Source organism: Neomonachus schauinslandi, chromosome 6 (genome assembly GCF_002201575.2).
Source record: "Neomonachus schauinslandi chromosome 6, ASM220157v2, whole genome shotgun sequence".
Lineage (NCBI taxonomy): Eukaryota > Metazoa > Chordata > Mammalia > Carnivora > Phocidae > Neomonachus > Neomonachus schauinslandi.
The window spans coordinates 119,652,503-119,666,177 of record NC_058408.1 but is presented as its reverse complement, the minus strand read 5'-3'; the positions used below and the strand labels follow the sequence as shown (position 1 = coordinate 119,666,177).

At 41.1% G+C, this 13,675-nt stretch overlaps 1 protein-coding gene across 2 annotated transcripts in view; it reads right to left on the bottom strand.

Annotated features, from left to right (window-relative positions):
* Positions 1 to 9,521, bottom strand: part of TNKS2 (tankyrase 2) — a 67,861-nt gene extending 58,340 nt beyond the window's left edge. Inside the window, exon 1 of one of the 2 annotated variants that reach the window (XM_021699497.1) lies at positions 9,205 to 9,521. In XM_021699497.1, coding sequence (XP_021555172.1) covers positions 9,205 to 9,403 — 199 coding nt within the window. In that variant the 5' untranslated portion in view covers positions 9,404 to 9,521. The remainder of the gene's footprint in view (positions 1 to 9,204) is intronic. The other variant, XM_044916106.1, reaches the window with a different exon arrangement.
* Between the last annotated feature and the right edge of the window lie 4,154 nt (positions 9,522 to 13,675).

The following is a 13,675-nucleotide window of genomic DNA, read 5'->3' as shown; positions in this document are numbered from 1 at the left end:
TCCAATGACCCTTGCTCTGACCCAACCACTACTGTCTCCAGCCTGAACTATTTCAATAGTCTAATTGGGCCTCTCCAGTTCTATTCCCAGTGACCTTTAAAAAACAATCATCACGGATGGGGCGCCTGGCTGGCTCAGCTGGTTAAGCAGCTGCCTTTGGCTCAGGTCATGATCCCAGAGTCCTGGGATCGAGCCCCATGTCGGGCTCCCTACTCAGTGGAGAGCCTGCTTTTCCCTCTCCCTCCTTGTGCTCTCTCTCTCTTTCAAATAAATAAAATCTTAAAAAAACCAAAAAAACAAAAAAAAACCCCAATCATCATGGAGTGCCCAGGTGGCTCAGTCAATTAAGACTCCGACTTTTGATCTCAGCTCAGGTCTTGATCTCGGTGTCGTGAGTTCAGGCCCCAGGTTGGGCCCCACACTGGGAATGGAGCCTACATAAAAAACAAAAAACCAAAAAACCAAAAAAACCCAAAAAAACCTCCACCAGAAAACAAATAAATAATCATTGTTATTTAAATTATTTAAACCGTGATATAATATGTACCAATATTATATTATCAATGATATATTTCTTTTTTTTTTTTTTTAAGATTTTATTTATTTGACAGAGAGCGAGCGAGAGAGGGAACACAAGCAGGGGGAGTGGGAGAGGGAGAAGCAGGCTCCCCGCTGAGCAGGGAGCCCGATGAGGGGCTCGATCCCAGGACCCCGGGATCATGATCTGAGCTGAATGCAAACGCTTAATGACTGAGCCACCCAGGTGCCCCAGTGATATAATATTTCTTTAAAATAGTTCCCTGGCTTCCTAGTACTGCTCACAGAATAAAATTCACTCTACTGTGTCCTACAAGGCATGCTGCATGAACTAGCTCTTACCTACTTCTCTAACTTCATTTCATGCCACTCTTCAGTTTCCAAGCTGTGACCCAGCTTTCTTTCAGCTTATCAAGTATGCCAACATTACTTCAGGGACTTGGTACATGCTGCCCTTCTGCTTGGGCTGCTCCTCTTTCTTCTCTGCACTTCTCACTACTCACTGTAGCCATCCCTCACTATTCATTCCTTCTGCTTATTGTTTAATCTGTTGAAATGTCGCCACTTTAAGGAGACCATCCTTGACCATCCTCCCTAAAGCAGTCCATTCTACTCACCTGTATTACTTCCTATCTTAACGTTCTGTTTCCTTGGTCTCCCCCTCTTCTCCACTAGAATGCAAGCTGCAGAAAAATGGAGGTTTTTGTCTTTGTTGTTCACAGCAATGTCCACTGGCATTTACTAAAATTTGAATTTACTATTTACTTATCTCCTGGACTCTTAAGTTCCATAAAAGGCCAGAACCAGTCTCTCTTAGTTTATCATTACAGTCCCAGTGTCCTTCATACTGTGTGGCACATAGCAATTTATTGATATTTGCTGAGTTAATACATCATAATATGAGAAAAGGAGACTGAGAAGTAAAATTAAGCAAGAATGACACTGCAGAAGCCAAGAAGGAAAAGTCTGAGGAAAAGGCCAAATCTCTTGCCACTATGCTCTGACTTGAGTCTTCCTTATCTCTGCCTGGGCATCACTGATCTTACTGTCCTCTCCAAGTAAGTCATCCACAGTTGCCCCAATTAATGCTTCTGCTACCCCAGCCATTCAGTACCCACATGGACGAAGAAATACTTTTGGAAAAGAATTCTTGATCTGGAGAGTAAGAGAAAAGTAATCAGAATAAAGAAAAATTAGTAAAAGTACCTCTTCTTTTGGAAAGTTACTCGATGTGCCCAAGCACTTTTAGAAGGATCACTATTTTTCAGTGGTAATCAACACATATGAAGTAATCAAAATGGAGACTCACAGGCTAACTTCTCAAAAAAGGTGAGGTGGGCATAGAAATAACTTTAGTTGAACATGTGGTTGTTGCAACAGATAGTGTCAATTAGGAAGACACCTGTTCTGAAGGATTGGTGATCTAGCTGAAGACAGGTCAAGTAGCAGCCTTTTTTTTTTTTTTTAAGATTTTATTTATTTATTTGAGAGAGAGAGAGAGAGAAGCAGGACCCTGGGATCATGACCGAGCCGAAGGCTGACACTTAACTGACTGAGCCACTTCTTTTTAACAAAAGAAGTAGCCTTTTGTTAAAATATCATTTGGGAAGAGAAGAGGCTTGCTTAAAACCAGAGTTAAAGAGACTCAATACTGACATGTATGAAAGAATACTAGACTGAATACTAAAACTGAAGTTTTAGCGGGGGACAAGATATGGGTGGAATTATAGCTACATAGTTACCAACAGTCGGAGACACAGATGACTAATTCAATAGCTTCGTATCAACATGATTCCCTAGCCATTAAGATCACTGAAACCTGTATGGAGACTGACAGCAGAAACCAGCACCTTTTTATTTATTTTTTTAAAATTATTTTTTATTTTTTTTTTAAGATTTGAGAGAGAGAGGGAGAGAATTGGGGGGCCGGAGGGAGAGGGAGAAGCAGACTCCCCGCTGAGCAGGGAGCCCAATTCCAGGACCCCAAGATCATGATCTGAGCTAAAGGCAGACTGAGCCACCCAGGCACCCTCAAAATCAGCACGTTTTTAAAGTCGCATTGTAAGGACTACAATATGTGAGTGGAGGTCATGTTGCTATCCTGAAAGACTAAATGAAGAGTTGGAGCTTTTGAAGGTCTGAAGCCACTTCTTGGCATGAAAAAAAATTATTTAGAGGGGTCAGTAAGTAGCTATTTCAAATTTTAAAATCTTTTATTGTTAGGAGTTTGGCAAAACCTTTAGATTTTTTTTTTAAGATTTATTTATTTGAGAAAGAGTGAGAGAGCACTAGCAGGACAGACAGAGAGGGAGAAGCAGACTCCCTGCTGAGCAGGGAGCCAGATGCAGGGCTCGATCTCAGGACCATGAGATCATGACCTGAGCAGAAGGCAGACACTTAACCAACTGAGCCACCCAGGCGCCCAAAACCTTTAGATTTAAGATGCTTCTCAAGCTCTGAGGGCTAATCCTTGATGAAATCCTCATTCTTTTTTTTTTTTTTTTTTAAGATTTTATTTATTTATTTGAGAGAGAGAGAGAGAGAGAGCACATGAGACGGGGGGAAGGTCAGAGGGAGAAGCAGACTCCCTGCTGAGCAGGGAGCCTGATGAGGGACTCGATCCCAGGACTCCAGGATCATGACCTGAGCCGAAGGCAGTCGCTTAACCAACTGAGCCACCCAGGCGCCCGATGAAATCCTCATTCTAATGGGCTCAAGAACAGCTCAAAGTCTTCTGGTAAGTACTCTAAAAAATTAAAAAAAAAAAAAAAAAAAAGCTTTGCAGGATATATTCCAATCATGGCCAGGTAAAACATGAGAAGGCATATCCTTAGAGTTAATGCCAATCTCCAAATCCTAAGGATCTCTTTACAAAGGTATCAGAAGCCTAAAGTTAGTAGTTATGGCTGCTCAGGTACACTGCAGTCTATTTTATAATTGTGGAACAGGACTCATCTTCAAATACTGTTCCACATTTGAAAATACTGATGAAATCATACATTGAGTTTGAATTCACTAGAAAGCACCGGCAGGAAAACAAAACAGGCTTATTTGGAAAGTAAATTTGCTGATCAATAAACTGTGTCACTTAATGGTAGGTATTATGTCCTGTTCATTTCTTTTTTTTTCTTTTTAAAGATTTTATTTATTTGAGAGAGAGAGAATGAGAGAGAGAGAGAGCACATGAGAGAGGGGAGGGTCAGAGGGAGAAGCAGATCCCTGCTGAGCAGGGAGCCCGGTGCGGGACTCGATCCAGGGACCCCAGGATCATGACCTGAGTCGAAGGCAGTCGCTTAACCAACTGAGCCACCCAGGCGCCTGTCCTGTTCATTTCTGTTCACTGGCCAAGGCCAGTACCTGGCATATAGCAGGACTTGATAAACATTTGTTTAGTACACTGTCTAATACTTTGTTGGAAGAGTAAGCAAATGGCCCTCACAAGAGAATATGCAGTTGATGATTTGTGATCATTAAGGAGTCTATTCAATTTTTTTCTTGCCAAATTTCACTACTATCTCGGTGTCATCAGTTTCAGGACTATTGCCAACCATGACTATTGTTAACAACATCTTATTTTGCTACTATACTAAAACATGATTTAATCTGAATGGCTTCCAAAGAGCAGTGGAAGTCACAACAGAAAAACCCCTCTTAGGAAGTTTCACCGAGGGCCACCACCTCCCCTTTTTTTACAGTCCAAATGTGGGATGGGCCATTGATATAACCCGTCCGATATGAAATGATAGTGATGCCCAGGCTGGTGTCACACAGGGTTTTGTCAGAAGGAAAAGCTCTAAAACAGAAAACGTCAACAAACACCATGAGACAGAGAAGGCTCTTGTGGTCTGGGAGTTGGGAATGTATAATCAAGAAGCCTTCAGCTTTGACTTAGACAGCCAGGACTCTTACCAGATTTTTCTGAGGGATGCCATTTTAAACCTCTCACTTACTATTAACTTTAGTTTACCAAGATCCAGAAAAGGTATTTTCCATACATATTTCTTTAGAATGAGGAATACAAGGAATAAGGTTTTGCTCAGCTCAACCTGGGACAGATACACTACCTCTCTGGTCAGACTAGGAGAAACCTGGAAAAGAGTGCCATAGCCTCTGGGTTGTTCAAATCCTGACAATTTGAATGGGGGAGTACTGAAACAAATACTCCAAACTAGTTATTACTGAAGTCAATCTCTAAGTCCAACAAGATCTGAAGAAAGAGGTATAGCTCAAGTCTTGGTAATATACTGGGAGATCTGGTAAGTCAAGAAAGATTCTGAATTCTTAGACTGGTCTTTACTTGATATTGGGGTTTTTTACTGATGTGGGGTTTAATCATTTCCCACAACAAAAACAAATCCTGGAAACAATCTATAATTCTAGTCCTAGGTAAGGAATATGGGTCCATTTTGTGCATCTCCTATAATTATGGCTTTGGCCTATAGCCAAAATTAGAAATGCTATTGAGATGTTTTTGGAGGTCTTCAACAGCACCATTTTGGGAAAGGATATGAATGGCAATCACAAAGGCTATTATATCTTCAGTAGCTGACTTGCTAGAACATTCATTTGGGGTAAACATTCCACTTTCTTATACCAGTCCAGATTCTGACCATTTGGTCCAACTGCCCACTCTTTCTACAACATCTCCGAAAGATGCCAATGTTCCAACCATTGTTTGGACACTTCCAGCCGATTCCACAGTCGAACAGATTATTAAAGGCAGTCTGACTCCTTGTAACCTTTCACCTACTGGCGCTGGTTTTGATGGCCCAAGCCACACAACTCATATCCAATATCCACTTCACTTTTATACTTGTCTTCTACATATGTGAAGACAGTCACATTGTCTAACTGTAGTCTTCTTTCATCTCTAAAGTGACTCTAGTTTTCTATCTGTTGCTTTTATAATAAATTCCAGATGCTCTAATTCCACTTCCCTCCTCTGAATAAAAAACAAAACCAGGGGCATCTGGGTGGCTCAGCTGGTTGGGCGGCTGGACTCTTCATTTCAGTGCAGGGTCATGGGATCAAGCCCTGCACCCAGTGGGGAGTCTGCTTGAGATTCTGTCTCTCTCCCCCTCTGCCCCTCCCCTCTGCTAGCACGCTTTCCATCTCCCTCTCAAATAAATAAATCTTTAAAACAAAAACAAAAACAGACACCAACCCCCCCAAAACCCTTTTACATGCAATTCACACAAAACTGAATATAATAGTTGAAATTCAGGTTTAGTCCAATGTAGATAGCTGAGTAGCATATAAATACAAAACAAGTGTTACCTTGCTTAGCTAGAACTCTACAATACAAGCTCTTTTCAACTTGTCATTGTCTAATAACATATAAATATGTACCTCATCTCTTTCCATCATCTCTACATGTGAATTCCTTAAACCTAATAAATGTTTTACATATTTCTCTACTGAGTGATACCTCTCTGCACACCCCAAAGACCGAAGCCATGAAATTCTATCACCACCCCCAACTCCATTCTAAGATTCTAGAGAATGCTACATATTTCTTTCTTTGGCTATGACAAACAACATGACTTTCTCCCAAAGTTTTTGTCTCTCTTCTTTATTTTTCAGAAATAAATTCAGAGAACCAAGCTCCTTTACTGAAATCTGCTGTTTTCTAGGGGATTATACTGTCAAGAATTTCAGATGCTATTGCTTTCGGCAAAATTAGACTTGCAGCCTCCTTATCTATCAACTTGCCTCTACAGGTTTTGTGATGTATTACAAAAAAAAATCATTCATATCCTCTGTGTGTGGTGGGGGACTGAAGAGGAAACAATTTTTCTCATAAGAAATGGCTTCTGAAGGGGCGCCTGGGTGGCTCAGTCCGTTAAGTGTCCAACTCTTGATTCTGGCTCATGTCATGATCTCAGGGTCATGAGACTGAGCCCCACATCGGAATCGAAGCTCAGCGAAGAGCCTGCTTGAGATTCTTTCTCTCCCTCTGCCACCCCCCACCCTGAGCTCTCTCACTCTCTCTAAAATAAATAAATAAATCTTAAAACAAACAAACAAACCAAATGGCTTCTTAAATCATATTTATCTAGAAGAAATGCAATCTAGTTTAAGAGTAAAAAGCACCCAATAGAAAAAAAGTTCCTATTTATGTTGATTATTTTTCATTAACAGAAGAACTTAACTCCTTGGGAGTTAACTACTGGGAGCAAGTGCCTATTCTTTTTTTTTTTTTTAAAGATTTTATTTATTTATTTGACAGACAGAGAGAGACAGCTAGAGAGGGAACACAGGCAGGGGGAGTGTGAGAGGGAGAAGCAGGCTTCCTGCTGAGCAGGGAGCTCGATCCCAGGGGACCATGACCTGAGCCGAAGGCAGACACTTAGCCGACACTTAACGACTAAGCCACCCAGGCGCCCCTTCTTTTAATTTAACTAAATATTTTAGATCAGAAGACAAACCAAATTTTTCCTAAACTGTTCTATCATGATTCATTTCCTTAGTCTGCACAGATCTCATTCCTATTCCTTGGAAATCAAAACAGAAAGACAAAAATGTGTCCTATCCCCATAAAACTGCCAAACTTTAATTGGTTAAAAAAAAAAAAAAAGAATTTCCCTCCACAGCTTACCCTACGATGTACAAACACCAGGAACTGCTTCATCAAGCAGTTCCACAGTCCCCACACCTACACTGAGCTTCCAATGGCATGTTTATATGCACACCAACATGAGTGACAGCTCACTGTCTACAAGAGATGATAAAATTTATTTTCCACATATATGAGAAAATGCAGCTGGATACATTTATTTAAAAATTAAAATAGGTTCTCTCATTAATTAATAACTCAGATTGAATTTACAAAGCTAATTTTTAAAAAAGTTTCTTATATGCCTGGGTTTAAATGCAGGGCTTTTAATGCTCTGGTTTAATGTACACCATTAGCAACTTTTATTTTCTTACTCTCCTTTTACACCTTAAATTCTCAGTTGTATAACCTCTTACCAGATAATTTGGATAAACAGTGAGACAGGCTGGTTCCAAAAACAAATTTTCCATTTCAGTCACAGCCACATGAAATCCATGTAAAAAAGTACTTTGAAATGTTGGGAAAGAACTGAGAGTGGGATGGTGGAGGAGGAACAATAAGAAGCTAATCCCATAACCTCTAAATATTACTATTTTCAGATATGAACTCATTAATACACCAAATTCTTGAAAGGTAGCAACTAAGATCTTGCTTGGCTATTTTTATCCCACAGATCAAGTGAACAGAATCTAAGTAACACTGCCCTTTGGATTACTTATCAGTTGGTTACGACAATTTGCCAAATCGGTTGTTTAAATGTTGACTACATGGCCAAACAGGACAATCCAAATTAGCTGACAAAAGATAGCACTGATCACTAAAATTTTAGGCAAAATGGCAAACAGGTGAGATCTGACTTCAGTATTTTTCTCCTTTCCCTTTCTGCTGCCCACAGGCTGTTTCTAGTTCTCCCACCAAACCTTCCTCTTAAAAAGGCTCCCCAAATAGGAACCCAACAAAGTTGGAACTGATAAAGAAAGCATACCTTCTAGTAGGATTTAGATTTTAAAACAGGGACAAGTTAAAGCAAACATATCAAGTAAAGGCAATGTCTGTGAACATGGAAATTTTTCTTACACTCTTTCTCTGCTCATCCATCATTTCTACTCCAAAAGGAGGGAACATTTTAAAACGTATCCTTCTGCTTTTTCAAAAAATTACTTTAAACAATCATGTAAAACAAAATAAAAAACCATGATTATCGTTAAGTATGAGAACCTACTCCCATTTTCAATCATGCATAGCTCACCTGCGAATATAGTCATGATCTTTTCTCCAAGTGAAAGGTATAAATGCTTTATGGAAATAAACTATTTCATTCCTAGTTCTTTTAAATTCTTCAATTAAACTAAATACCTTTATATCATAAAGTCAACCTAGTAAATATTAAAGGAAATGTAATTCAAACGATCTCTCAGAATGAGGCGAGGTTCGTCCCAATTTCAATTCCAGATCCAACCTAAAGTACCTCCACCATCTTTTCCTCTCATCCTACCACCTTCCACCCCAACTTGTGTGTATGTGGCAGCCACGACCCGCCCCCACCCACCCTAAGTCAGATCTCAGTTCACCCAAACTTGACTATTTCCAGTTCTAGCCTCTCCAGAAACTTGCTAATGACTGACTACCCTGATAAACCCATTAACACTAATGTGTCAATGGCTAATTAAGCTACTCCTCCTAAATTACATCCTTGTATTTTACAAAGGCCTTTAAGACCCTAACCCAAAGAATTGATACAGTTATCGTGGAACTTGCAAGAACGATAAATTTTGGAGATAACTGGCCTTTCAAACCACAAAGTCTACTGCGTCCCCTACTCTTTCTTGTGTATGTAAGGCTCTTGGAGTAGCAAGACCGGAAGTTGGTACAGGTATTGTTGATACAAAACAAAGCAAAAAAAAAAAAATTCCAGTGAGTGGGGCACGCTCGCCCCCTAGCCCTATGTCCTCGCCTTGGTCCCCAATCGATGAGAACGAGACGACCAGCACCGGAGTCCTAGGGGGGGGAACAGCTGGCGGCAGAGGAGCACAGTGTTTGGTTTCAGGCCTGAGAGCCAGGGTGGGCAGGTGGGGTGTAGGGCGAGGCCAGGCGACGTCGGTCCCAGTTACCTGCGGCAAAGTGGAGCGGGGTGGATTTCCTGCCTGCCGTGTCGCGGCTGTTCACTTTCTCGGGGGTCACTAGCCTCTTGACTCGCTCCACGTCCCCGTTGCGGCACGCTTCGAACAGCTCGCGGGCGGCTGGCTCCACGGCCTCGGCCGCCGCGCCCGCGCAGGCCGCGCCCCCGCCGGCGCAGCGGCGGCCCGACATGATCCTGGCCGCCGCCGCCGCCGCCAGCAGCAGCGCCAGCAACGGCAGTAGGAGCCCCGGCCCTGCGAGCAAGAGGGCGAGGCCCCCCGGAGGAGACGCGCTCAGGGCCCGAGCCGCTGGGCTCCCTGCTGTCACCGGGGTCGGCGCAGTCCCATGGCCGCGCCGCCGCGCGCCCCTCGCTCGGCCCCGCGACCCCGGGCTACGCCTCCGCGGCAGAGGCAGCGCGAACCCGCCGTTCGAGCCCCGAAGCGACGCGGCGGCGGAAACTGGCAAGGCCCCTCCTGCCAGCTCCGCTGAGCCCTGGGAGGGCACGTGACGTGGTGCGGCGCGTGCGCAGTGGGGGGAGACCGGCCCGGCAGGTTTCGGCAAGCGGGGGCCTTGCGGAGGGGCTTGTGGGAAATGCGAGGCGAGAACCTTTGGCCGCGGGAGGAGAGGGGCTTCGTCCCACCGCCATCTTTGCAGTGGGTTTTGCTGAAGTCGAATGGTTTTAGTTGTCTTTTCTTAAGGCATGGATTTCCTGAGCTGAATTTCCTTATCGTTATTACACTGAAAAGAGCCCTTGAAAGTTCCTCCCCCCGCCAATCTTGCATATTATTTTGGAATTCTTAGTAGGGAAGTTTTCCATTTTTCAGCTTTCACAATCCCTTTCTCCTGAGGGATTTCTTTTTCGTTTTCTTTACTGTCTCTTCCCTTCCCCATGCAACTGCTATTCTGTTGTTTCTTGTGAGTCACATCTCGAAAACAAATGAATTTCTTTCACTTAATGGGACGTTTGGATGAGCTGCCTCAAGTTCATTTAAAAATTAGGAAAGCGATGAAAGTTTGTTCCAATTCTAAATTAATAATTGAGAGGGATGGCTCTGATTAATTACTCTTCCCAAGTCGTTAGCTCAGAAGTTACTAATGTGCCCATAAGGATATCATCATTGTACTGACTTGGTTGGGGTGTGGATACACTGGGTATACGCATCACCGACAAAGTTTGATGATTTGCTATATATATATAGAGAGAGAGACAATCAAAGGAAGGAAAGCACAGTTAACTGTCACGCTTAAGGTAGTGATCTAGCTGTTACCATTCCCTACTCCATGCCCTGGCCTCAGGAAACTGCTTGAAAGTAAGGTACGCTTACATGAAATGATACATGTTGACCTTTGGCATGCTTACAAGCATTTTTCCCCTTGTTGTCTTTAACTTCTTAACCTGTTTTTCAGGAAATTCAGTTTCTGTTTGGGAATGTTGACTCACTACTGTGCAAGAAGATAGAGGATGTACACTTTTAGGAAGGAACATTTTTTTTTTTAATTTTTTTTTTTAAAGATTTTATTTATTTATTTGAGACAGAGAGAATGAGAGAGAGAGCACATGAGAGGGGAGAGGGTCAGAGGGAGAAGCAGGCTCCCTGCTGAGCAGGGAGCCCGATGCGGGACTCGATCCAGGGACTCCAGGATCATGACCTGAGCCGAAAGCAGTCGCTTAACCAACTGAGCCACTCAGGCGCCCAGTAAGGAACATTTTTATACATATATAAATTATATAACTATATATACATCATAATATATTTAGTAATTTATATTGCATATTAATAAAATGAATATCCATGAATACATGTAGGAACTACAGCATCAATACTATTGCATCTACGCTTTTCTTTCCCATTTCATCCACTTGCCAAATGTGTTCCTAGTTTTATTATTCTGTGTATACTAATTTGCCCTTATTAATCTTTTCCCATGTGTGTATCCCTCAACAACATATTGTTCAGTTTTACTTGTTTTGGAGCTTTATAAAAATGTCAGTCTTTGTGGTCTTTTTTCACTTAAGGAGATGTTTGTAAGTCTCATGAATTCATTTTCATTGCTTTATAGAGTTGCTTTGTATGAATACACCACAAATTTACAATTTCCTGGCCACTTGGTTTGCTTCCAAGTTTTGTTATTATGATCATTTTATTTTTTTATAAAGATTTTATTTATTTGAGACAGAAATGCAATTGGTGTCTTCAACCAGTAAACACACTCACATATATAGAACAAAAGTTTAACGAAATAATTAGTCACATCCCCAGTGCTTAAAAAATGCTATTTGTGATTCTCAGTAAATGGATTACAGAACTCACAAATGAGTGTTGACTCAGGGTTTGAAAAGCACCACAGGAATGGACTACCTAGGAATAGAATTGCTGAGGGAAAATGAATGTTCACTTAACAAGGTAATGCCAAATTGTTTTTTGAAGAGATTGTTAATGATGTACATGCCCACCAGCAGTGTGTATATTTTTTTAAATCTCTGTCCTTGTCAATTCTTGGTATTGTCAGATTGATTTTTCCAATAAATATAGTGGATGTAAATGGTATTTCAAAAAGGTCTTAGTCTGCATTTTTATACATACCGAATGAGCATTAGGAAAATGCAAATCGAAACCACAATGTGATACTACTGCACATCCATTAGGATGACTACTGTCAAAAGAACAGAAAATATAAGTGCTGGTGAGGATGTGGAGAAATTCTGGAATTCTTGCACACTTTTGGTGGGACTATAAAATGGTGTGACTACCATGGAAAACATTATGGCATTTCCTCAAGAAATTTAAAATCAGGCTAGCATATGATCCAGTAATCCCTCTTGCATATATACAGAAGAACTGAAAGCAAGATCTCTAAGAGATATTTGCACAGCTGTGTTCATAGCAGCATTATTCACAATAGCCAGAAACTACTCAAATGTCCACAAGCAGATGAATGGATAAACGAAATGTGGTATACATATACAATAGAGTATTATTTCACTTTTAGGGGCGCCTGGGTGGTTCAGTTGGTTAAGTTTCTGCCTTCGGCTTAGATCATGATCCTGGGGTCTTGGAGTCCTTCAATTTAGCCCCAAGTCAGGAGTCAGGCTCCCTGAGGAGCAGGGAGCCTGCTTCTCCCTCTCCCTCTGCCCCTCCCCCCCCCAGCTTGTGCTTGAGTTCTCTCTCTCAAATAAATAAAATCTTAAAAAAAAGAATATTTTTCCACTTTTAAAAAAGGAAGGAATTCCTGTTATATGGTATGATATGGATGAAGCTTGAGGACAATATGCTAAGTGAAATAAGCTGGTTGCAAAAAGGACAAATACTGTATTATTCCACTTATATGAAATGTATTAGTTTGTTAGGGCTGCCATAATAAAATACCACAGAATTGGTATATACATTTCTATACCTTAACAAAAAATAAGTAGAAAATATATTTTAAAGTCTATTATGGACAATTTCAAACATACACAAAAATAAGGAGAATAGTATAATGAACTCCCCTGTAACCATTACCCAGCTTCAACAATTGTCACAATGTTGCCATTCTTCTTTTATCTCTTCCCTTATTTATAAAATAAACTATGTAAAATGATTTTTATTAACTTTTAAACAAAGTATCATGTCACTTTACTAGTAAATATTTAGGTATAAGTTTCTAATAATCAAAGATCTTGTTGTTTTTTTTACCATAATGAATACCATTTGAACATATTAACGTAACCAAATTAACATCAATACCTTAATATCATCTAATATCCAGTCCATTTAAAATGTCTACAAGTGCAGGGCGCCTGGGTGGCTCAGTCGTTAAGCGTCTGCCTTCAGCTCAGGTCATGATCCCAGGGTCCTGGGATCAAGCCCCACATCCAGCTCCCTGCTCCTTGGGAAGCCTGCTTCTCCCTCTCCCACTCCCCCTGCTTGTGTTCTCTCTCTCTCACTGTCAAATAAATAAAATATTTAAAAAAAAAAGTCAACAAGTGCTTCAAAAATGTCTTTTTACAGTAGTTTGATAAGCCATACTTAAAAAAAACCCACTTATGATTGCAATAAAACTAGAATGTGCAAGACCTATATGAAGGAAACAACAAAATTTTATTGAAATTCATTAAATAAGACCTAAATAAACAGAGAGATATGCTATGTCCAAGGATGGGAGGATTCGATAACCTGAACATAGCAATTCTTCCCAAATTGATCTATAAATTCAATGCAAGTCTCATCAAATTCCCAGTGGGATTTAAACTCGGGACACATTCCAAAATTTATATGGGAGACCAAATCTCAAAAAAAAAGCAAGGAAGAATTAGGTGTGAGATTTGCCCTACCCGATTTTAAAACTTATTACCAAGTTGTACTATGATAGTCCTAGAGGATGTGTTAAGATGTATTGGAGGGGGGGGGGGCGCCTGGGTGGCTCAGTTGGTTAAGCGACTGCCTTTGGCTCAGGTCATAATCCTGGAGTCCCGGGATGGAG